A 25093-nucleotide genomic window follows, 5' to 3' on the forward strand; every position below is an offset into this window, starting at 1 on the left:
TATGTTTGACACTGGTTAAGCATTATGATTATGAATATTATGTTGAAAACCGCATTGAAACCGCGTGATTTTTTTCCATTTGCGAGAACAGAAACTCAAAGGGGCGCAAAAACTCAAAACAAAGACACAAAGCTATAGATGCTTTGGGTATCGGGAAAAAGTATTAGAAATGGGCTGTACAACGAGGGGACATTTTATCCGGACAACGGCACTACGGCACCGCGTGCCTGATCATTCTCTAGTAAGAATAACCAGTCGGGTTTGTTTTAAATTCAGTGGCTGCTTATTTTATTCCCGTTAAAATATGAAATTACATCTCTGACACGATATTATAATAAATATGGTTGTACCACCAAGATGAAAAATAGCAAAATTGTAAAACGCAAATTCTTGACTGTAAATTAAAATATCCAACCTCGTGGGTTTTCGCCGGGTCCTCCCACTGCTAAATACCCTACGCCCATGCGAATTATTGAAATATATAAAAATTGAACCATGTGTTAGTCTCGAAATGAACTAGTTTGTGTCGAGTGCACGTTAAACCTCATCTCCCCCCCCCCCTTTCTCTCTCTCTCTCTCGTAAATTAAAAAATCTTACTGGTTCATCAAATTACAAATTTTGCTTAAACCGACACGTTAAACAATCGCACAGGATTCAATCACTTATATATCATACACTCCAATTATGCTAAAGAAATCACGCCTAAGAGTGGGGCAACAATTGTGTTTGTGATGATTGAGGAGTGTCTGGAATTTTCATCAATCACAGTGGGTCAAATCAAAGTCATTGATGTGCGAAAGTATACGTAATTATTCTCAAATTCCCAGTAACGCGGTATAAATTTAAAATTGTGTAATGATGAAAGTTACCAAAGCCAAACGGAACCTATATATGATAATCCAGTAGTGTTTAAAACCGCGCTCTTCTATGCCAGAAAATCTGCTAAAAATAGTGTCTCGGTTATCATCTTATAGGCCGATGCATATCAAACTAAACATGATGCCCAATTCCATATAAATAACGTCATCGGCAATATCTTAAACTATCTTATCGATATGTCTATTCTAATACATGTAAGTACATTATAGGTCTATATCAATCACGTCAATATGTAATGTAAGTATCTATCTTATTTACCTTGTTTATTAAGGGTAGAATAAAGTTGGTACAATGTTCTTCTGCTGCCTACATCTTATCACTGTGTCGACAAGGTAAGATTGTTGGTTAGTACCTGTGTAATCTATTTATAGATAGAGAGGAAGCAGAAGAACTTATAGAGTCTGTAAAGGTTATGTTTATCTCACCAACTCGGTTAATGATAACAGTCTCAGTTTTTGTCTCATCCGAAAGACTAATCGCCTTTTTGAAGGGCGTCCCGTCCTGTATTGCTAACAAGGGGAATATCACGAAGAACTTCATTGGCCAACAGAGGGATCTAACCACCGTGGCTCCAAAACTAATTGAGAGAGAGAGAGAGAGAGAGAGAGAGAGAGAAGCACATAGTTAAACCATAAGTCGTGAGTTCGACCCTGCATCGTCTGCCTACTGTCAATTAAAGAGACATCCGCGCGTGAGAAATATTAAAATAAACAAAGTTCATGTTTGTCTAATAAAATAAACCTCGCTGTGTTGAGTGGGTGTAAAGCCACCAATCCAACAGCTGTATTAAGGGGGTGTTATATCTCACATCAGCTGATCAGCTGCCAATCTAAACAGGTTGGGTGTTCGATCCCTGCATTGGCCGAGAAAGTTCGTCCAGATTTTCCGGCGTGATTCTCCCTTGTCAGTGATGCAGGACGGAGGGCCTGACAAGGACAGCTGTCTAGTCGTTCGGATGGGACGAAAAGCCGAGGTCCCGTGTACACATTGGCGTGCACGTAAAAGATCCCTTGACAGTTGGAATTCGATATAAGAGTAGGCCGTAGTGCCGCTGCCCGGACAAAATTTCCCTCACTGCACACTTTATGGCGTATGCCCGTCTTCATTGGCCCAGTTCGGAGCAGAACAGTAGGACGTTAAACTCCATTTCATTTCATTTCCAATCTAAACAATGATTTTGATATGGATTTAATACGGGGGCAATTTGGCCTTAAAATGCTGAAAAAGAGAGAGAGGGAAACGAGGTTTCACATCCACTTAACAAAAACTAGGTCATTTCGGGGTTAACACGTGTTACTATTCTATTTCAATAATTCGCTTACGCGTAGGGGTCTTCAGCCGTGGGATGAAATCGGAGAAACCCCACGAGGTTAGGCAGTCGACCTTACTGATCGAAACCATGCCACGTGGGTCAACGAAAGGTTTTACGATCTAAATCACACCCATTAAACCATTCGTCCACATAGCCTCCATAAAATACGAAAAAGGAGGAGCCACAAAATTGTACATTTCGACAACATTACATGGAGATGGGTGGATTGATTAATTCAAAAGAAATACTACATGGACCACACCACCGTACATTAACTAATCAACCATTTTGTCTGCAGATGGTCCCAGACCCCCAAAAAACATTTTAGTAGTCTAGGGTAAAAAAAAAAAAATAAACACCAGGGAGGCAAACCTTTGATTTTGCTGAAATTTTGATTTACACATGTATATGCTTAATTTGGCTGAAAAGTCGATGGTTTGCATTTTAGCTTGATCAGACTACGGTTACTCAGATATGAATCCTTCAATTTCGGTGATTTCGGTCAAAACCAGGCCCGTAACTAGAGGGGCGCTGGGCAAAAAGTTTTGTCCCCCCCTGTGAATTTTTTTTTAACCATAAAAAAAAATAGATATACATTGTCCGTCAATATTACAGCACCCCCGAGAACACTTCCCGCCCCCTCGTTGCTCTGAGCTAGTTACGGCCCTGGTCAAAACAATATTCAAATGGATATAGCTCTGTAACCCATTGGTCAAAATTGCCGAATTAAGTATTTCTGGACAGGTAAATCCACATAGTAGACAGTGAGTGTTAAAAGTTGCGATTATTTATCCACGATTTTTCGTCGTCGACGTATAATCTTTAAGGCAAGTCAATTTTGCAACCCGGCATTTTTTCGTCGATAATACGAGATCGTTATATTTATTTCTTTGGGGGTATATTAGTGGATTAATACACAAGGCTGTTATAAATATTTTATTTAATGACAACAAGGAACACTCCCAGCGCAATTTACAGTTTCGTCTGACTTTGTGTCAATCTTCATATCACCAATACAAACTAAACAATCACGTCCTTGGAATTTTGGCGGGAAATACTTCTTTATACAGTCTTCGGCTTTGTTACCCACTAGAAGTTCGTCTGTTACAAAGTTTATTTTTGGAGAAACGAGAGAACAGTTATCGCCGCCACACTTCATAACATCTGGTATTAAAAACTCATTATTGAAATTGCTGTAGTCTATTACAGTAATGTTCATAACTTCTGCTGATTCATCTAAACAACATTCATGGACATCGGTGACTCCCGTAGCTCTATCGACACACTGGCCGATTAGTCCGTACTGTTCTCTTGTCAATGTTATCATAGTTCCGTAAAACCTGGAACTGTTCTCATAAAAACATAAATATGCCACGCCCTCGGCACTAATCTCTTCCATTTGTTCTGGAAGTAAAATAGAAAAACAAAATGTTCTAAAATTTATTTATGATGTTAGTAAGAGAGACAGAGAAATGGGGTTTAACGTCCACTCGACACAAACTAGGTCATTTCGGGACTAACATATGGTTTAATTTATTTTATTTCAATAATTCGCTTGTGCGTAGGGGTCTATTGCAGTGGGGGGGGGGGGACCGGAGGACTCGGACAAAACCCACGAGGTTGGACAGGCGATCCAACTCCTTGTCACGTTCAACCGGGGATTCGAAACCAAGCCAGTTGACTCATTGACAGGCCTTATGATACAGAGCGCACGTGCTAACGATTCGGCCATCCATCCCCCCCCCGCCATTTACCTAGGATTAGGAAGGCTAAATTGCTACGAGAAATCTTTAACATTATATATACATGTAGTTTGGAACAGGCTTAATTTTAATCCTACATGACTATGAGTCTGTGAAACGACGGCGGGATGAAGGGTTATAATTTTTATTTCGTAGTCCATTTTTGACAATCATTCTGTCTTACTGCCATGTAAATCTTTGGCAAATTTTCAGTAACGGTGTTCAATCATGTTTCGATGGTATTAGTGAGTGTGAATGCACGTGGAAAGGGTTAACTAAAGGGAGGCAAATCCAGTATATTAACCAAAAAAGTGAGATAAATGGATATTTACAAAGAATGTTTTGCGTAGGTCTTAAGTTACACCATGGACCTGCTCAGTATTACTTCCTCTTAAATATCTTTTCTAAATACAAAATTAAATAGCTTCCATCTAGAGAATTACGTAATCTATCCTGATTGAGTGTTTCTTAATTTGCCCAAACCATAGATAATCCTCACTTGGATGAACTCAATCGCAGAACCGAGTTTTAATCCGAGTCAGGCATGTGGTCCAACCCAAAAATATAAAAACAAATGGAAAAGTGTTACTTGTAGTTAATAATTTACCTGCATAAACCATACGAAAGGTGAGTCGCTAATTTATATCTGTCTGCGAAATTAATAGGTACCCCACCCCATCGAACAAAATAAGCAGAACCACTACTGTTTCCAACAGAAATAAACTAAGTAGTCCTCTTGGAAAATATTTTATTTAGAGTAATCCCCCCTTGTGTTTGACCTTGAACTCCTTGTTATGGATTGAGAATTGTTGGTAAGACCTTTAGGTTTTATAACTTTATTTCATCAGGAAAAGTTCAGAAGAACAGTAATTTTGAGACGTATAAAGAAAGCAAGGCGTTTGTCGTTATTCTTTGCAATTATATTTTTTAAAGCAAATAAATCTGCAGCTATTGCCAGGTTACCGGCCGGTTTCTTTTTTTAGGGCAAGATTTTCCTGTTTCAAGACCAAGTACATTTATTTATTTAGGCTATATGTCACCATGTTATTTCTTTTCTTTGTAATTTCAAATTAATTAATGATTAATGTATTTTAATACATGTATGTTTTTGATTCGTTTTGCTGTATGGAAGACTTGATGTAATAAATATCTTATCTTCTACTGTCAACATTTTGGAATCTCAGATTTAAGGATTCCCCTCTTCGTTACTTCGTAATCAATCAAAATTATAGGGTAGACTCAGTAAGATTGAATAATCCAGCCTCTGAACTCTGATAGCCCTAAGTGTCTGTACCAGACCAGAAGACTTTTATAAAGGGACTGGATTAGGATTCCTCTTTTCATTATTGATAGGGTAACTGAATAATCCAGCCTCTGATAGCCCATAGTGTCCGTATCAGACCAGAGCTTTTGTCACTTTGTCAGTCAGTTATAAATATCCTGTACCCACCAACTTAGACTAAGTTCTTAGTGTGTGTGGTACTGAAAAGTTTGTCTTTGTTGGAATACAACGGCAATTATTAATTTACTTGGTTCATTTTACAGTCAAGAATGTTCGAAAAGACAGAATTACAATTGTTGCAAGAGTAATCAGTAATCTAGTCCGAAATGTCTGACCCCATGTTGTGGTTTGACCTTGTACCCGGTTAGGCTAAGTTCAATCCAACATGCCATGGGAATGTAACTTGAGTGAAAAAGTATTAATTATCAGAGTGTTCTAAAATTTGTTCAATTAGCTTTCAATTTTTGTATCTTTTTTGATAGGTTGATGGATGTGCAAGGCTCACCACAGAAAAGGATTTCGACTTTTACTAGACTTAGCAGAAAATATTTCATCACAGTAGCCTTCCCGGTTATTTCTTTCACCATTATTTTTCTGGATTACAACAGAACAAGGAAATTTAAGCTACAGAAACAAAGAGAAGAAGGATTAAGAGCAACTGACAATAAAATCTAAAGGTAAAAGAATTGAACTAAATACAGTAGAGCCACGTTCAGTATGTTCTGCACTGGATCAGAGTGATAAATTAATAAAGGCAGGCCTCAAGGCCAATTTAAACAGTAGAGGACCTTCAGACAGTTATTTAAGAAATGTCATTAATGTGTAATCATTCAAGCAAAGACCTTAATAGGAGAACCTAAACATTAGATATTAGGAAAGTCCTTCTGACCACATATTCCTGAAGCAGTGGCCTGAGAAACCCTTGTCTAATCAAACGAAGCACTGCGAGGATGAGGAGTATGTTATAGCCACTGTTCTAACATCTTAGGTTTCAAACACATGTGGGATGAAAGTAGGCCAGTCATCCTCAGACAATCAAATCCAAAACAGTTCTGATGTGTATGTAAAAAATAAAGCAATACAGCTTCCTTTCCAAATTATGTAAATTTCACTTTTATTAGGGGAGAGAGAGATCTTGGCTTTAGATCAGTATCCGATTTAAAGCTACTTCCCAGAAAAGTATTTATCGGGTGGTTATTTTCAATGAAAGTATGGCAATTTTGGTATATACATGTATGGAAAGTAGAAATATCCAATCTTATTTGAAAAATACTGGATTCCCTGAAAAACACTTATGGGGCACATACTGGACAAAAATGTACATTTTGATAAACTTTATCAAGAATTAGACGTACAACACTTTCTGAGATAAAAATCACGGAAAAAGGCGGATAATCCGAAAATTTAATTAGGCTTCGATATTTGTAATAAATAGTCAGCGATTAAAGACAACATCGTCTTGTGTAAGCAATGAATTCTCCTCCGTCTTCGCTTGCGTTGCTAGGTACATGTATCGAGAGAGGTAAGTCATGTGACACAAACATGAATGTATCTTTAAGTGTTGTGATTTCTATCCTTTACTTTTATAAGTCTCAAAGTAGTGTTGCCTCTCAACCATGTACCTGTATGTGAAAATCACAACATTGCTTTCATTCCTTTGAATTTGAAGGCAAAGGAATAATTTGGAATTTCTCTTTTTTGTCAAGGAAACGTGGGCCTTTAGCGTGACTCTCAACATTAATCTGTATTCCTATTCCTAAATGACTTTTGAAATTGAAGACAACGGGACAGAATAATATTTGGGATTTTTATATTGTCAAATGTTGGTCTTTAATACATATGTTGCTTGATGTCTGTTTACACGGAATATGTTTTATTGTTTATTTCAGCAAAATGTTGATGTTTCAACCCAGATTTTTCAAATACTATGCAGGTCTTCTCCCTGTATTTGCGGCAGTGTTTGCCGGTAATTATTATGATAAGAGAGCGGAAGAACTCATTCTGTCCGAACCCAGAAGAGGAAAGTTATTTGGACCCAAAAAAGAGGAGACTGAGGTTATGGAATAGGGGTGTATTTAATAAACAGAAAGACTTCTAATAATTAGATGTGACATAGTGCGAAGTACAAACTTTATTCAATATGTGAGAAATATCAGATTAAATATATGTTGATATCTACATTCTTCTCTTGTTTTTATTGGGAGAGTGGGGTAGGGCCAGTGGTTTAATAGAACTTGAGGTCTAGAAACTGTGTCATTGTTTTGACACATACATGTATAGTAAGTGCAGGTCGACCGCACTACACACAAACAAAACCGATAAGACAAAACTGCGGACAAAACAAACTACACAGACATTGTAACAAATATCAAATGTGACAAGAAGCATTGCCGTCGGTCTATCCTCTGGTCTCCTTCAACTTCATAATACCCCTGCAATCTGCATGCAAACTGCCAGAGTTATGGCCCTTGATCACTTCAAAAAATCTTGTGGACGCTCTAGAGGCCAAACTTAATATCTGATTGACTTTAAATTTATACACAGTGTTTAAGGTCATGAGACGAAGAAGCCTATTGATTTTCAGCGATTTCCAATAATTACTGCCAGAGTTATGGCCCTTGATCACTTCAAAAAGTTTTGTGGACGCTCTAGAGGCCAAACTTAATATCTGATTGACTTTAAATTTATACACAGTGTTTAATGTCAGGAGACGAAGAAGCCTATTGATTTTTGGCGATTTCCGATAATTACTGCCAGAGTTATGGCCCTTGATCACTTCAAAAAATCTTGTGGACGCTCTAGAGGCAAAAGTTAATATCCGATTGACTTAAAATTTATACACAGTGTTTAAGGTCATGAAATGAAGAAGCCTATTGATTTTCAGCGATTTCTGATAATTACTGCCCGAGTTATGGCTCTTGATCCCTTCAAAAAAATCTTGTGGACTCTCTAGAGGCCAAAGTTATTATATCCTATTGACTTTAAATTTATACACAGTGCTTAAGGTCATAAGACGAAGAATCCTATTGATTTTCAGCAATTTACGATAATTACTGCCAGAGTTATGGCCCTTGATCATTTTGAAAAATCTTGTGGACGCTCTAGAGTCTAAAGTTAATTTGCGATTGACTTTAATTTTATACACAGTGTCAGTGTTTAAGGTCATGAGACGAAGAAGTCTATTCATTTTCAGTGATTTTCGATAATTACTGCCAGAGTTATGGCCCTTGATCACTTCAAAAAACCTTGTGGATGCTCTAAAGGCTAAAGTTAATATCTGATTGACTTTAAATTTATACATTTTCAAAGATTTCTGATAATTACTGCCAAAGTTATGGCCCTTGATCACTTTGAAAAATCTTGTGGACGCTCTGATGCCAAAGTTAATATCCGATTGACTTCAGATTGATACACAGAGTTTTAAGATCTTGAGACGAACAAGTATATTAATTTTCAATGAATTTTTATGACTTGGAACAGCTAAATCCATGATACAGTATTAAAAGTTTTGTATACAAAACGTTAGCATGGGGCAGAACTTTATAAAAACCAAACAAATTCTAATGGTTTTCTGAGTTGTTGCTTTTAATCAGATTTTAGTGTATTATAAATGTTTCATTACCGAAAAAAAGTAAAAATATGCGACAACTCTTGTTGACTGCCCGGACAATTTAGCTGCTGTGGGCGTATGTTTCGTTGCCTGGCAACCTATCTTTATCCAGCATTTATAAGGAATATAGTCAAACCTAAATTTTTTCCATTTACCTCCCACTCCTAAATGACCCTTGCATGCAAATAAGGAATATAGTCACCTGTCAAACCTAAATTTTTTCCATTTACCTCCCACTCCTAAATGACCCTTGCATGCAAATGAATAATTGAAATAAAGATATGCCATATGTCAGTCCCTAAATGGGAAAGTTTGTGTCAACTGGACATTAAACACTCGACCAATGGTTGGTATAAAAGCCCTCGAAAGGGGCTATACTATATACCGGAAAACTGCCGGAAAACACCATGTTCTACTGAATACCGGAAAAACACTAAATACCGGAAAACACCCTAAATAGGTAACCCAGAGAAGGGCTATACTATAAACCGGAAACTAACCCTAACTCTAACCCAGGCACACAGAGGACCAGGATCCAGGTTACCTAGTAGGGTGCCAGTCTCCGGGTTACCTATTTAGGGTATTTTCCAGTATTTAGTGGTTTTCCGGTATTCAGTATAAAATGGTGCTTTCCGGTAGTTTTCCGGTATATAGTATTGCCACTCGAAATGGCAACACAGATCCTTGGAGTCAAATTTGCGATTTGTTACACATTTATTCCACAATGTAAAATTTTGTTTATTATTATAATATAAACATATATTTAATACAAACAAGTACAAAACTATACTATATATCAAATCATCATATTAAAGGCCAGAAAATTAAAGCCACTTTCCTTTTTTTATAGAAGACACATTTGAAGAGCCCCGGGGAAGAACGATCAAAGTCACTTTTTCAACGAACCCCAGTTAATGGCACCATCTGGTAGCAAATTGTATAAGCTTTCTGTGGAACAATCAATTTCAGGTAAAACGTTCGGAGTCACATCAAACCAAGGCCCTTCTGAAATGGCCTCCCAGACAAATACCTCCATCGTACCCTTTATTTGACCTTAATTTGGCAGAAAAGTTGAAGTCAGTTGTTGTACTGGTAATTATGATTCGTATTAAACATCATTTTGAAGTTGTAATTAAACCCACTCGTTGTTCTGTTCGTGTCAAGCATTCTCGTCCAAAAGTCTGTTTTGCCTTTTATGCGAAAAGACAAAAATGTGACTTAGATCATTCTTCCCCTGGAATCTTCATTTTAATTAATAAATTAAAGATACTTAGGAACATTTATTTAAAACCTCAATGAATTTGTCAGTCTCCTTATTTAAATTTAACAATGATAAGGATTGAAAAGGGTTCTTTAAATATGAAGTAATCTAAATGATTATAACAAAAAATGAATGTTAGATGCCATCTTGGCTCGATGTTTGTAGATGAAAATGAAATAGCACTTAGAGAAAAACAAAATGGTTGAATAAAATCCATTTTTGGAACTAATATGTTATTTAGTAAGACTATATCCATCTCCATTTCTTTAGATGTCTCAAAGAAAACATCTTTTGATATGAAGAAAGTACCCACATAACCATTGTGGGACATTTTGTATAAGATAGAGAAAAATTAATACAAAGGATGAATGATATGATTGAAGTATAAGTACACTTTTATAAAAATGGAATGTATACAGTAATAACAATATGGTCAATGTTTGAATTTATATCATATTCACCAAGCAATAATAGGTTGAGCAGTCCTCAAAGGTTGTCACGTAACGAATCTTGAGGGAAATAAAATTCAAAGAAAATATACCTTATCATATTAACATACCACCCCGACAAGATTCTATGACAGAATCAAGGGAAATAACTGATGTCGTTAAGAGATTCACAAGATTCTGAGCAAGGGCGATATGTGTTACGGTAAAATATAAATTTTGAAAAAGATTGGATGGAATGTAGTATGTAGAGTGTTTACAAGAACTAGTGAACAATGGACAGACAGGGGCGACAACAATATACAACCACATTCAAATGTGGACATATGAAAACTATTAATTTTATACCGTTTAATATTCCAAATAATTTTATAAACTAGCCTAATTATCGAAAATCGGAGCTTTGGTCTACATATTGAGTAACCTATTTTGCATCAGCGTTTCACTTAACCTTCTTTATTACTTATACATTAATAATAAGAAATAAAATAAAAGTGAGATTTGTCTAAAGACTGAAACCAATCTGATATTTAAATGATATTTTTATACACAGCCATCAATATACAAGTAATAGACTGGCTTTAATTTTAAATAAAACTTTTCATAAATAAACAAAACGGTCAACAACAACATCAGACAAAATGATATAGATATTGAGACAATATAAGATATCTATAAAAAGGCACAATTCCAAAACAAGTCATCACTTTCAAGCATTAATGTCATTCTGAAAATGTTTTGAACAAATAGGCTAGCTCTAACATAAATATATAACAATTAGTCCTTGGACGGTTCATTGGAGTAAACAATAACGACAAAAAGATTCACAACAATTTCATGTTGCATTCTAATATGAATACTAATATCATGATATGATTTGTATAAAATATTAACATTATCCCTTCTACCCTACAACCTCTACTACAGTATGATGTTACAGCTGACATTTTGACTACAGAGGTTTTTAACCTTAATCCTTACCAGTTAGCACATAGTTACCTTTGGGGTGTTTGCCGAAACATCAGTCTATATTGTCAAACCTATGTATATATAATATATAAAGAGCTAATTTATATACAAAATGGTGTAGACGGGTGGTTTACACCATTCCGGCTCAAAAGAGATAATTGTCCAGTCAGATATCTATGGTCAATATAAGTATTAGAGGTGTCCATAACACATGAAGACAGGTGTGAAAACATGATTTATTGTCAAACCTATGTGTATACTATATATATAAAGAGCTTATTTATATACAAAATGGTGTAATACACCTTTCCCGCTCAAAAGAGATAATTGTGCAGTCAGGTATCTATGGTCACTATAAGCATTTAAAGACCAATTCTGCTGCACAAATTTAGAACTTTTAATGAGAAAGGGATATGTGGCATATTAAATACCTTTTACTCAAAATAAATAAAATGGTTGCCCTCGTTCTCCATTTAAACTCTTAGTATATAGTCAATGTTTATAGTAAAGTTCTAGTATATATATATATATATATATCCCCATTTTAATAAAATATCAGTCAAGATTAATACTACCAACAATAAATACTATAAAATAATCATATTGAGATCTATTTGCTAATATTCTTAAATAATTATGAGTAACCCCTTTCTTTGGAGGTAGCTGAGAAAACAAAATTTTAGAGATGGATGGGGTGCAACAAGAAAAGAGAGATGGATATGGGATCCTATGGAAGGGCTTTAAACTTTGTGAACAATGATCACCTGTACGAAAATTATTTTTGTTCACAAAATTATATCTTTGGACACACATGTAGCCCAAATTGACACCGATTAATACACCTATGCAAATAGGGATCACAGTAAAAAGTTCAAATAGACAAATTGCATATATAAAATGAAAAATGGGGTTTAATGTCTTACTGTTCTGCTACGACAGGGCTAATGAAGACGGGCATACGCCATACAGTGTGCTATGAGGGAAATTTGGCTCGGACAGCGGCGCTATGGCCTACTCTTACATCGAATTCCAACTGCCAAGGGATCTTTTATGTGCATGCCAATGTGTACACGGGACCTCCATCCTGCACCACTGACAAGGGGACACCACGTCAGAAAATAACTTGGCATATAATAAAGGGGCTGGGGGTGTGCTACTTGATCAGTAAAGTCCAGTTTGTCGAATTCCCCGTTCTTTAAAACCAGAAGAAAGGAGTTGCCCATAACCAGTTAATTTGTTACTAAAAGGCAGTGACTCAAAATATCAATAATCATTATCTAAAATAGAGAAGATTCCTTGATTTATATTTATTATTTACTCCAATAGTTCCGATATCATACGCTCGTGTCTTGGCCTGAAACAGACGGTCGTTAACTTCCTGTCTTTTGGTAAACTCTCTACTGTAAATATCTGTGTATTTATCATAATCACGAGTTCCATAATCTGTGTACTTCGATTTTTTACGAAGATTCTCCTTGCCATACATATCAAAACTAACGTGTTTCTTCGGTGAATCGATGTCTTTCTTTCCTTTCGATAAACAAGATGGAGATTGTTGTAACAGCTCTGTAACTGAAACAAATATATTTGAACATATATATTAGAATATTTTATCAGATCTTAATGTGCAAAGAATCTTTGATGGATCTTTTATGCCAACTGATGCAATTTTTTTTTGTTACATTCAAATAACTAGGCAATCTTTCAAACCAACATATATTTTCTATTTAAGAGGTCAGTAAAATCACAAATGACACTTATTCTTTGCCAAATTCAAGATACTTTGTTTTTTTAAATGGTCCGTTATATAAACGTTTTTTTCCGGGAACAACTGTGGTTAGGCTTAGAACATTTCAAAGGGAACAAATGGTATATCCTGATTTTGTGGTGGAGTAAAATGGAGAAAACACAGAGTTGCTACCACCTTGGTCAACTGTAGAACTAAACCCTTGTGCTTAGACAATAATTTGGGAACAAGTAGTTGCCATGCAAGACAATATATGTCCACATGAAAATGTGGGCGTATAAAATTAGACTTATTCACCTGTCCTGATTAGTGAAAAGTGGTTCTCTAGGCTCCTTGGGACAATGTTCAAATTGTCCCAATTGGCCACCTAACCCTCCCAAACTTAATTTATAGGTATACATGTATTTATACACCAGAAATGAACAAGAAATATTTTCAATATAATGATACATAGTTTTTTATTTTTTGTAATCCTTGAGTCTTGATACAATAAATTGATGAAAAATCATCAAAAAAATCTGGTGACTAGATTTTATACTCAATAAGTCTGAATATTGCACATTATAATGAAATAGTAAATTATTTAAAAAAAAAAAAAAAAAATTATAACTTGGATCATACTGCTATTTATTTTTATATACATCCACTCGTTTAACAATGTTTCAACTAATGGGATAATTTGTGTTTCAATAAAATAAATTTTATTGAAAAACAATAATCCTTTACATATATTTTTGAGCAGAGATTATAATAATTTTAAAAAAAAATTATATAATAATAACCCAATTCAACAATGTATAATTACGAAAGCAATATGATATGAAAAATGATCAAGCTACAGTCTTCTTTTAATTACATATATTTTACTTAATTTTAGTCAAGACAACTCAAAACTAACCCCCAAAACATGGAATTTGACTTCTTTGTAACCATTTAAAACTTTGAATTGTATATTCCTAATACCAATAACTGTATAAACAGTAAAATCACACGAAATCGAAATTTGATTTTCCTGTTTCTAAATGGCATTTACTTTTTAGGGGCATATGTCATGCAGTGCACTTTGGGAGAAACTTTGCCCAGACAGCAATGCTTCTGCCTACTCATAACCGAATTCCAACTGCATAAAGATCTTTTTCATGCATGTAAACAGGTCAAGGAATCTAACATTTTTGGACAATCCCAATGCTTAGACATTTTTTCATGACAGGAAAACAGTCCTACACCACTGACAAGGGAATCGAATCAAGGAATCACACGTCATGTAAAATAAATAAGACTTGTTACTTTGAAAATAATGCAAAAATTAAAGAGCTAATCTATTGATAAACACTTCATCCTAAATTCTCTCTGATCAACTGAAACTAATATTGGTGTCTATGTATACAGTTAATGCAATGACTTGCGAGAAATTTGCTTAACAATGCAAAATGACTGTAATGTTTTCCTCTCGACCAATAGTAAGACAAATATATCGCTGTGTGAAATTTGAAACTGTATATGTAAGACCCAATATTTGTTCTAATCGAAGCAGATACAATTTGGACTGGAGCCATCATGACAGTGATATTGAAAGCTTTAAAAATGAAATCAGCAATAACACAGCAAGCAGATAACAGTGAAAAAAAAGAAAGAAAAGAAGTTAAATTAATAAAGATAATGATAAACTTGAAATACACAGCATATAACACATCAGGTTAAACACAGCAATGTAATTTTTTAATCAGTCTTTAGAAGTAGAGCACATTGATATAATCACATTTGTTTTGAAGACCATTACTGAATTTTAATCAGAGCTACATTTATACATTAATTCTTTTTTTTATGAAGGTATCCTATCTATGCAAGTCATGGGTCGATCTCACACATGTATGTAACATGTTAACTTCATTCTACTACTGAAGTTCTCTACATGCAATCCAATTATTAAAAATTAAACAAAATGTTAAATAGTCTTTCTCTGATAATAAATGTACATGCAGCTCTGATTAAAACACAGTAATTGTCTTACATATAATTGTTGGGATAAGTTTAAACACATGTATATAGAATAGGAGAATATACCACAAGCAAATAGAATGAAGCAATATTAATACTACCACAAGTAAACAGAATGAAGCAATATTAATACTACCACAAGTAAACAGAATGAAGCAATATTAATACTACTACAGATAAACAGAATGAAGCAATATTAATATAAGTAAACAGATGGAAGCAATACTACTGCAATTAATACTACTACAAGTAAACAAAATGAAGCAATATTAATATTACTACAAGCAAACAGAATGAAGCAATATTAATATTACTACAAGCAAACAGAATGAAGCAATATTAATATAAGTAAACAGATGGAAGCAATACTACTGCAAGTAATCAGAATTAAGCAATACTACTAACAGTAAACAGATTGAAACAATACATGTACTACTGCAAGTAATCAGAATTAAGCAATACTACTGCACGTATATAGAAAAGAGCAATATACTACAAGTAAACAGCATATACCATTACAAGCATATAGAACAGCAATACTACTACAAGTATATATAGAAAGCAGCAATATACTACAAGGAAAACTACAGCAATAAATATCAGTATTCAAGAAATAAATTTTAAAACTATTTTTTTTGGGATACATTATATGTAAATGTTGTATCATCAACAACACAAGTTTTAATACAAAAGGTTAAATTGTATCTTTAATGAGAAAGACTTGGATATCTAAACTATAGATTATGTATCATAAATTACTAACAAACCGTTACCCTGACATTTTAGGTAAAAAATATATATTAATCTAGAATAATTACATATTAAAACTTGAAATATTTCATATAATTATATAAGTTTTAATTTCAAGTTATCAACTTTTAAAATTATGGTCCTACATTTCAGAGAACATCACACAAAACCAGCAAAAGCATTAATTTGTCCAAATGAGCAAATACATTATTGTTTGCTATTTTAATTAAAGAATGGATTTTGTAAAAATGAGGAAATTTGCCATGTCAAAGACAGCTTGTTCCAAATATTATATTTATATTTGAGGTTTTACTGCGGATAGATCTCAGCCCTTCTTAAATCAAGGCATTAACGAAAGCCACTGATTGTCATTTGTATTTTTCAAGCAACATTTCATTTTTCTTGGCTTATTCTATGCTAAAATATATTCAAATTTAATATTTAATAAAAAAATAAAACCAAAATATGAATAGCAAAAAGAGGCATATTAAGAGATTTTTTTCCAAAATCTTATAGGTGGTGCTGGCTTAAAGGATGCCGAATACAGCCAAATTTTTAATTCATCATATCTTTGTAAATCCTGAATGGAAGAACCATTTTTGGACTGATATTTCTTTTAGAGATTTGACTTTCACATTAGTGTAGTTTGCAAGGGATTCAAAATTCCTCAAATGACAATCAGTGCCTTTAAACAATGCACATCACAATAACGGACGCAAAACCTTGTTTGTCTAATAAGTAGAACAAAATGTATGTAATAAATTTTTGATACAATCAAGTTTAGTATATTTTTAGATATACATGTAGCACCACAAAAAATAATGAATTTATGAAACGGTCCCATAGCCATAAAATTATTTTTTCAGAACTCAATTTTTATGCAATTAAAAAAAAAAAAATATCAAAAACTTGTGGTCAATCACATATGAAAACTCTTTGTATTTTTTAAATGCCACTAATAATAACATAGCTTGAGAAAAATAACGTTATGGCCGTTGGACTTCGGACAAATTTACTACACACAGCACACAGATGAAAGGAAGACTGAGTGATTATTAAGCAGTTAAATGTTATAAAGCCTCGATAAAGCCTGTCGAGATCCTTGTGGACTAAAGTCTCTATCTAACGGATAGCCAAGCAGTTTAGGAGCAGGAGTGAAAGACATGCATTTAGCAGGATGAATTGTAGGGGAGAGTAATCTCATCTCACTCGGCCTACCTGGTGACGGAGATTTATTATATCTATTCTCATCATTAGACGGTGAGTCCTGCTTCTTACACTGTTGGTATAACTCTAAAGCTCTGAAATGATCATAAAATGTGAAAAATAAATAAAAAGTTTCTATCTTGATGAGCTCCTCTAAAGAGAAGTGTTACAGGGTGTTCTACAAGGAATAAAAATCATGCTTGTCACTAGTTTATAGATAGATAAAGCTATAACTTGGATCTGGATTTCAGAGGGTAATTTAGTCTTGACAATCGAGCCTTCTCGGCCTTTCACAACTCATTGTTATATTGTAATTCCAAAAAAGAAATAGGGGGATTTACCGAATTGTTAGAGCTATCCCATTTAGTCTACCAGTTCTGTGGGTGGATATTGCGATAGTATTTTACATGCAATTGATTTGAAAAAATACGAACTTGCTGGTGTGGGCAGCACTTCACTGATATGGGTAAGAGCAAACTGCTGCAAGTTTATAAAATAGGATTATCATACTGGGAAAATTCTTAATTTGAATCAATGGCTCCCTGTATATAAATTTCTCCCCAGTCATGGCTACCTTTACCAATATTATCAAATAAAAGGCTTTAATACATTTTATTTTACCTTCTAAGTTTATCATCAGCTAATTTTTCTCTTAATGCAACACTTCTTTCCCTACCTAAAACAAAAACATAATTAATTATAATAACATGGGGATAAACATCTTGTTGATAACATAACTAGTTCATTAAGAGACTAACATATGGCTGTTGAAATGTTTGGTTGTATGCAAATCAGGGGAGGAGAATTTAACTCGGCTTATGGTCAACTCCAATTTGACTCCACCTTCTTTCAACTATAATTTGACTCCACCTTCTTTCAACTATAATTTGGCTCTGTTTTCTTCCAACTTAACCAACTTAAATTTGACTCTACAGTTAAATTACAACTGTCACGTTGTGTTCTTTTACATGGTGGATCTTCTTTCCAAACAACTAGGAACATTATTTTTGCGCTTTTCCCTGAAGTCTAAAACAAAGTTCTCATTGTACTTACTTTCCATTTCTCTTTCCTTCAATTCTAATAATTTAAGTTTATTACGTAACTCCTCCTCTAATCGTTTATTACCATCTCCAGATTCTAGACTAAATCGTGATGGTGATTCGGAACTACCAGTCAGTCTACGATCAGAGTGTGTCTGATGTGATATAACTAGTGGTTCATTTAATATAGCATCTATTCCTGGTCGTTTAGATACCTGGTGACAAAAAATTAAATTAAATAATGTGATGATTGAGGATCGGCCAGGGCAGTGAATCAAATGGAGTTTAATGCCTTGTCAACTCAATAAATTGGTTGTTTTAAATTTTTATTTCTGTTGTTATGTGTGCAATACCAGGTAGGAGAATTTTGCCAAGATAGTGGCTTTTCTGCCTACTCTTCATCAAATTCAGATTGTCAAGGGTTCTTTAACCTGTATGCCAAAGAATAGCTAGTTACACTTTCCGTATCAGTCCCACATGCGCCACCACCCCTGACAAGCGAAGGTCAGGCTTGAAAAATCCCAAAGGTTCTAACCAACCCATCCCTAGATTAAGAGCCCAGAAAGTCAACAATATTGTGAAAGCTGATTTGGTGAAATATTTTCAAACCTATTATTATTATAAATATAAAATTTTGCAACATTCAGTATCCTCTGGCCCCGAGTTCACAAAGCATTCTCAGACTTAATTTAGAAATTAACTCAAAATTGTTCTCTTTATTTTAACTAATAGCCCTTTATAAAACTTGTTTTAATGTATCAAATACATCAATAAGAAACTATGTGCAAAGTTTTGTTGTTTTAATGTATCAAATACATCAATAAGAAACAATGTGCAAAGTTCTGTGTTTCTGGAAAAAAGATATTTCTCATAAACAGTGACTGAAAGTTGAGTAAATTCTTAACTTAAGTCTGAGTGAGAATGCTTTGTGACCTAGGGGACCCAATATAGACAAGTCAGTGGCACCTACAATAAGCTTTGGGTAAAATCATCTTTTGATCGGCCTATTTTATTCTGACTGAATCCAGAGTTAAATAATCAATTGGATTACATTTTAATGTGGATTAAGACGTAAGAAAATAAAGAGAGAGAGAGAGAAATGGGGTTTAACGTCCACTCGACACAACTAGGTCATTTCGGGACTAACATATGGTTTAATTTTATTTCAATAATTCGCTTGCGCGTAGAGGTCTTTAGCAGTGGGAGGAAACCGGAGTACCCGGAGGAAACCCACGAGGTTGAGAAGGCGCCCCTATCTCCATGCCACATACGCTCACACCAGGGCTCGAAACCACAGCCGCAAGCCAGAGGTGACCGGCCAGCCAGAGGTCGAAGCGCGGCACTCTAGACCACTTTAAAATCTTAACACTGGTCTACAAGTCTCAGCATGATTCAGCTCCATCCTATATCACAGATCTTATGCAGCCTTATGTACCAAACCGACCACTCCGTTCACAGAATAATCTATCACTTGTTGTACCTTCAACTAAATTAAAATCTTTTGGTGATAAAGCCTTCAGTGTATATGGTCCACGACTATGGAATGACTTACCTGACAAAATAAAGTGTTCAGAAACAGTTGCTCAATTTCGATCTAGACTTAAGACGCATATGTTCACGATGTATTATCCACAGAAGCCATTAACTTACAGCGCTTAGAGCATGCTCATGGATGGATTAAGCGCTATATAAATGTACATTATTATTATTATTATTATTAGGCCATCCCAACCCCCCAAGAAAATAAAACTAGTCTAAAAAGAAGTTTGTAAGTACCTCAACTTGTATCATTTTTCTGATAATCATATCGAGATCACTAGAATATTTCATTGGTATTCTAGAGAAGTCACCTAGTCGTATTTTTCTGTTTAAGTCTGTCTGATTGGCTGCCGTGAATGGTGGATGAAGGGCACATAATTCATACATCATACAACCTAACGACCATATGTCAGATTTCTCGTTGTACGACATATTGTTCACCAATTCCTAGAAATAAAAAGAAAATCATTTTCATTTTTTTATGGGTATGGTAGATTGTGTAAGGAATAGTTTAATATGCATCCTGTTTCATTGAAATATTTCCCATGTTTCTTACACTGGTGAAAATGAAATGAAATTGGTTGTAACGTCCTACTGTTCTGCTCCAAACTGGGCTAATAAGGACGGGCATACGTCATACAGTGTTCTATGTTGGACATTTTGCCCGGACAGCGGCACTACGTTCGTCCCATCCGAAAGACTAGACAACTGTCCTTGTCAGGCCCTCCGTTCTGCATCACTGACAAGGGAAAACTACCCAGGAAAACTGGATGTACTTTCTCGACTAACGCAGGGATCGAACATCTGACCTCCAGGCTAGCGAGCCAGCATCTTACCGACTTAGCCACCGTGACCCCCCCTTACACTGGTACTTCTCATGGATGTGTCAATCTTAATTCAATAAGTCGTGTTTTATTGATAATAAATTGAAAATTTGCAAAGATTCGCCATTCAATGCAAAAGATATACAGGGAATAGTCATTACATGCCAGCTCCACCTATGATTTTTGCTGATGGAATTTAAGTCTACTGTTGATATTTTGATATTATTTTCTTAAAGGACAAAATCTTTATCTAGTGACACACAACTTTTGTCTTCGAAGAAATTATTAGTGAGCAGAAATTCGCCTGTGTATCTGTTATCACTCGTCATTTTAGTCAGTTATATAGAGGGATGCCTCGTGTTTTCCTTTGGCGTTCGTCACTTCCGATTGTTGAAACCTGCATTACACATCTATCGTAGCAATGATTTCTGTGTTAAAATTGTATTTGGAACGTGTTTAATTAGTTCTATCACATATGTGATAATGATTGACACCAATATTGTCCTTTAATTAAATGTGATATAATAATCAATTTGAGTACATTTGACATTTAAGCCATGGAAAATTTGATATTTTTCCAAAAATACAAATGACAAACAGACTATTAATTTATACATCGAAACAGAAAATAACACTGATTGACTTACAGGTGACATATAATAAGGCGTGCCGACATACGTCTTGGCAAAACTGGTTTCATGATGAAGAACTCTAGCTAACCCAAAATCACCTAATTTTACATTTTGATCGGAATCGAGGAAGACATTAGCAGGTTTTAAGTCTCTATGTAGGACTGCTTTTCCATTTTTTCTTCGATGACATTCTTTTAGAGCTAAAGTGAGTTGAATAACAATCTTCCAGACAAATTCTTCATCAACATATATCCTGAATATAGATAATTTTTGCATTCTGTTAGATAGATGCATGTAATATAAGTTTAAATTAAACATACATTATTCAAGAGCTAAATCTGCCTATTGCAGGTCTTTCTTTAGGCCTGAAATGTTATATAAACTAATTAATTAGACATTTATTAACAAAAGAAGACTATAATCAACTCTTGATGGTATCGGATACTCGAGATTTTAACTAGATTAGAACAGTTCGCAATTTAAAAATTTAATTTAAAATTGGGAAAGCGAGGCTAAGTCTCGAATATACCAGTGCCCTGGTTACCACAGAGCACACATCTTGTCATTGAGCTGTTATAGCAAGAATGGTCAGCTTTTTATCTAAATCTTACATAATATATCTTTAAAAACAAATTGTGACAGATCCTACTAGTTTGATAGAAAGTTAAGATAGACCAACTTTCCTATCGAACTAGTAGGGTCTAACACAAACTTATCTAATGATTTCTGTATGAAAGCAAAATGGACTAGAAACTATGAACAACACTCCTTCGCTTGTTAGAGATTATTGGATTATGTCTTTTCCTGCTGAAATATGTGATTATAAAATTAAAATGAAAGCTGGTGCGAACAAAAATGGAATCTAGAGTGAGCAGGGCAATGCCACCCAGTTTTAATTGAGAATCTTACAAACATCATTAGGATCAACTTTAGTTTGTTTTCTTATACTTATTATATAAGAATTCACGTTCTTACTCGATCTCGATAAATATATTAAGTTTTTTTTAAAGATAAATGATAAATAATTTACCCATCTCTCCTGCATCGGGATATAAGTGTTGCTAAATCTCCACCACCACAATACTCCATAATGATATAAATAGTTGTATTAGATCGATCAATAATCCTATCATAATAACGAACTATATGACAGTGTTTCAACTCTCTTAATAAATTAACTTCTGATACTAATAATTTCTTCTCTGATTCTGTCATTGATCCGTAATCCATCTCCTTCCATACCAACACCTAAAAAAATATAATTAACAATCAACAAAAATCTGGTTACAAAATGGTATGCTAATAAATTTATTAACAAGCTCAACCACATCTATAACAACCATCATGGTTTCCAGTGCGCTTTGTCAAGTTGAAGTGATGAACAGCCGATTCTAGTTATGTGTGGATGATTTAGGTGACAAACGAACTGTCCAAAAGAAGAGAACATCCGTGGTGATTAGACCCTGTATATACTGCTAGTTAGCACCCCGCCGTAAAAATATATAAACTTTACGTTTTGTTGAATCTCATTTCTTCAAGTTCACACTAAACTTCTTCCAATATCTTTGTTTATTAATAGCTCAAGCATAGCACAAGATTATATAATAAACACAAAACCAGAAAAGCATTAACATAAAAACACAAACAAACAAGATAGTGTAAAAAGCAATGAATCCACTGCATCCAGGTGAATCAATCCTGTTCTGAAACATAATTAATATCTTTGCAAATTGTTCAATTTGGTACCATACTTTATCCAGTTCATCTCCCACTGGATGCACTTTTAATAAAAATAAAGAGGTAACTCATAACCACACTATTTACGGATAAAAATGACCTAGTAAACACTATTTATTAATTAAGACTGCACATATGAAGCAATGTTAAGAAAGAATGACAGTTATTGAACTAATCTAACTCTAAACCTGCACTGATGGTAATAACCTCTTCCTTTCTAAATTCTGAAGGATAGAGACTTTTGTGTTTGCTTGGAAATGTGATTGTCTAAGGTTATAAAACAACTTAAGATATATGTTTTCCTCCCACTCTAAAAATAAAAAGTAGAAAATAAATTATAGTTTGGTACCTTTCCATCTTTTTTTCTTCTGATTTTTTTGCATGTTCCATAAGATCCAGTTCCAATTGTTGATAAAACTTCAAAATCATCTAAACCCACGGTGGTCGGCATTCTTGGTCTGCAAAAATCAAAAGTATAATAAGTACATGTATAAAAAGTTGACATTCTGGGTAAGCTTGTTATACAAAGTATAAAAGATTACAATTGAGACTCTTATAAACTAGCCCAATAAAATCTGCAAGCATTAGAAATATAAGATGTTCCACCATGTCAGAGAAATAAAAGTCTGTGAATATGACCATGATGAGCCAAGCATGCTGATCTATGTGTAAAGTTGATGATGATTGAGTGCTGACATAATGGTAAACAGATTAGTCCTAAGTCCCAATGCTGTCAGCTAATTATAATTAGTAAATTGTATCAAAGTGATGAAGACATTATTTCTGCAACACCAAAAGTAGAAAGATATGCTGATGTCAGTATCAGTTACATTTACTCAAGGTGTGAAAGTGTATACAATTGGATTACAACCTACATTAACTATTTATAGATTATCTCATAATTAAGGTCTGAGAGAATAGCTAATTCTGGATAAATATCAAGAAGCAAAATTTTTGTTTTTCTAAAAATCAGGATAAATGTTTGGTGATTATTGTTATCATCTCAACATGGTTCCTGGCATCTTCTAAAATTTTATACATATTGTTTTGAGAAAATATTAAAACTCAAATTAAAAATTAACACTGCAAACTGTTGTTGTGATTTGGAAAATATTGATCTACAACTATAAATAAACTAAACACAAGGGCAAATAATAAAAATTGTCAATGGAATATGGATATTCTACAAAGCAAATTTAACAATAATCTAACTGTTTAATTCATATTAAGACAGAGTGTATAAGGCACACCAATAAATCTTTAATTTCAAAGAATAAAAAGATTTCAATCAAACTATAGGAGTTAGGAGATAAGAAATCTCATTATGATTATGTAATAAGTTTGATCTTCAGGATAATCATCTTAAAGGAGTTAATCAAGATCAATCAATATCCAATATCACAGATCATAAAACTGAACCCCCTTGGGTTTTACAATCCCTGATAAATATCTTACGTCTGGAAGACATATGATGCCAGGTTTGCTGATCCACCCTTTTCCATTATTTCACATTTTGATGAAGGTTCTGGACCTGCCAAGTCCGACTGAATTTTCACATTGATACCAAGTCTGTCAGTATTAGACCTACTGACACTACTTGCAATTTTGATTGCTTTTGATAAGGATATTTTTTCAATTTCTTCTTCCATGTTCTTTTCTAATGCACTTGAGTGTTTGCCAGAGGCAGGGTCACAATTAACAGACATATTTGCCAAAAATATACACCAAAGATTAATAAATAAAATATCAAAAGTCTGTCTCCATTTCAGTGTGTCCACTCTTTCTATCAACTGGACTTGTTTACTTTTTCCTGTCTAAACATGTGCGACCAATCAAAATCGACTTGAACAAAACCTGTCCAGGCTTGAATAAAATGGAAAAGTTATAATTTTGGTTATCATACCTAATCGTCGGTCGAAATCAGCAAGTATATTGAAAAGGGGTCTTTGCATTGCACGGCTACATTTAGAAATTATTTCGAAAATTAGACAATAAATATTGTATTAAAATAATCATGTGTTGACAGCTTTCGTGGTTCTTCGAAACTGCCGCTTCCATGTGTCCTGTCATTTGATTGGATCATTAAAATCTGTATCCCCATTTGTCATTGGCTGTTTG

The 25093-nt window shown here is 34.3% G+C and overlaps 1 protein-coding gene and 2 long non-coding RNA genes across 5 annotated transcripts; 1 reads left to right on the forward strand and 2 right to left on the reverse strand.

The window, feature by feature from the left end:
• Window positions 1-3114: 3114 nt before the first annotated feature.
• Window positions 3115-4437, reverse strand: LOC126822256 (uncharacterized). The gene is made up of 2 exons (XR_007680749.2): window positions 4267-4437; window positions 3115-3596 (listed from the first exon to the last, which is right to left on the reverse strand). It is a non-coding gene; the product is annotated as an uncharacterized LOC126822256 (long non-coding RNA).
• Window positions 4438-4671: 234 nt separating this feature from the next.
• LOC126822251 (uncharacterized) lies at window positions 4672-7396 on the forward strand. Its single transcript, XR_007680742.2, has 3 exons — window positions 4672-4746; window positions 5699-5893; window positions 7106-7396. It is a non-coding gene; the product is annotated as an uncharacterized LOC126822251 (long non-coding RNA).
• A 2125-nt stretch (window positions 7397-9521) lies between these two features.
• Window positions 9522-25020, reverse strand: LOC126822228 (serine/threonine-protein kinase Nek2). 3 transcript variants are annotated; one of them, XM_050550988.2, is made up of 9 exons: window positions 24879-25020; window positions 23325-23433; window positions 22269-22486; window positions 21254-21491; window positions 20020-20229; window positions 18257-18458; window positions 17825-17879; window positions 17216-17298; window positions 9522-13074 (listed from the first exon to the last, which is right to left on the reverse strand). In XM_050550988.2, exons 2-9 carry the CDS (start codon window positions 23424-23426, stop codon window positions 12776-12778), a joined length of 1407 nt encoding a protein of 468 aa, XP_050406945.1. In that variant the 5' UTR covers window positions 23427-23433; window positions 24879-25020; the 3' UTR covers window positions 9522-12775. The 3 variants fall into 3 exon arrangements, with proteins under 3 accessions (XP_050406945.1, XP_050406944.1, XP_055957355.1); XM_050550987.2 differs by lacking the exon at window positions 24879-25020 and adding an exon at window positions 24431-24836; XM_056101380.1 differs by lacking the exons at window positions 9522-13074; window positions 24879-25020 and adding an exon at window positions 24431-24837 and having other exon boundaries at window positions 16905-17298.
• Between the last annotated feature and the right edge of the window lie 73 nt (window positions 25021-25093).

Source organism: Patella vulgata, chromosome 5 (assembly GCF_932274485.2).
Source record: "Patella vulgata chromosome 5, xgPatVulg1.2, whole genome shotgun sequence".
NCBI classification, from domain to species: Eukaryota; Metazoa; Mollusca; class Gastropoda; family Patellidae; genus Patella; species Patella vulgata.

Coding starts and splice junctions, on each gene's coding strand:
- LOC126822228 (XM_050550987.2), bottom strand. CDS start 24,681: ATGTCTGTTAATTGTGACCCTGCCTCTGGCAAACACTCAAGTGCATTA. Junction 22,487..23,324: donor GAAGAAAAAAAGATGGAAAG/GTACCAAACTAT, acceptor ATATTTTTTTAG/GTGTTGGTATGGAAGGAGAT. Junction 20,230..21,253: donor CGCCTTATTATATGTCACCT/GTAAGTCAATCA, acceptor TTTTATTTCTAG/GAATTGGTGAACAATATGTC.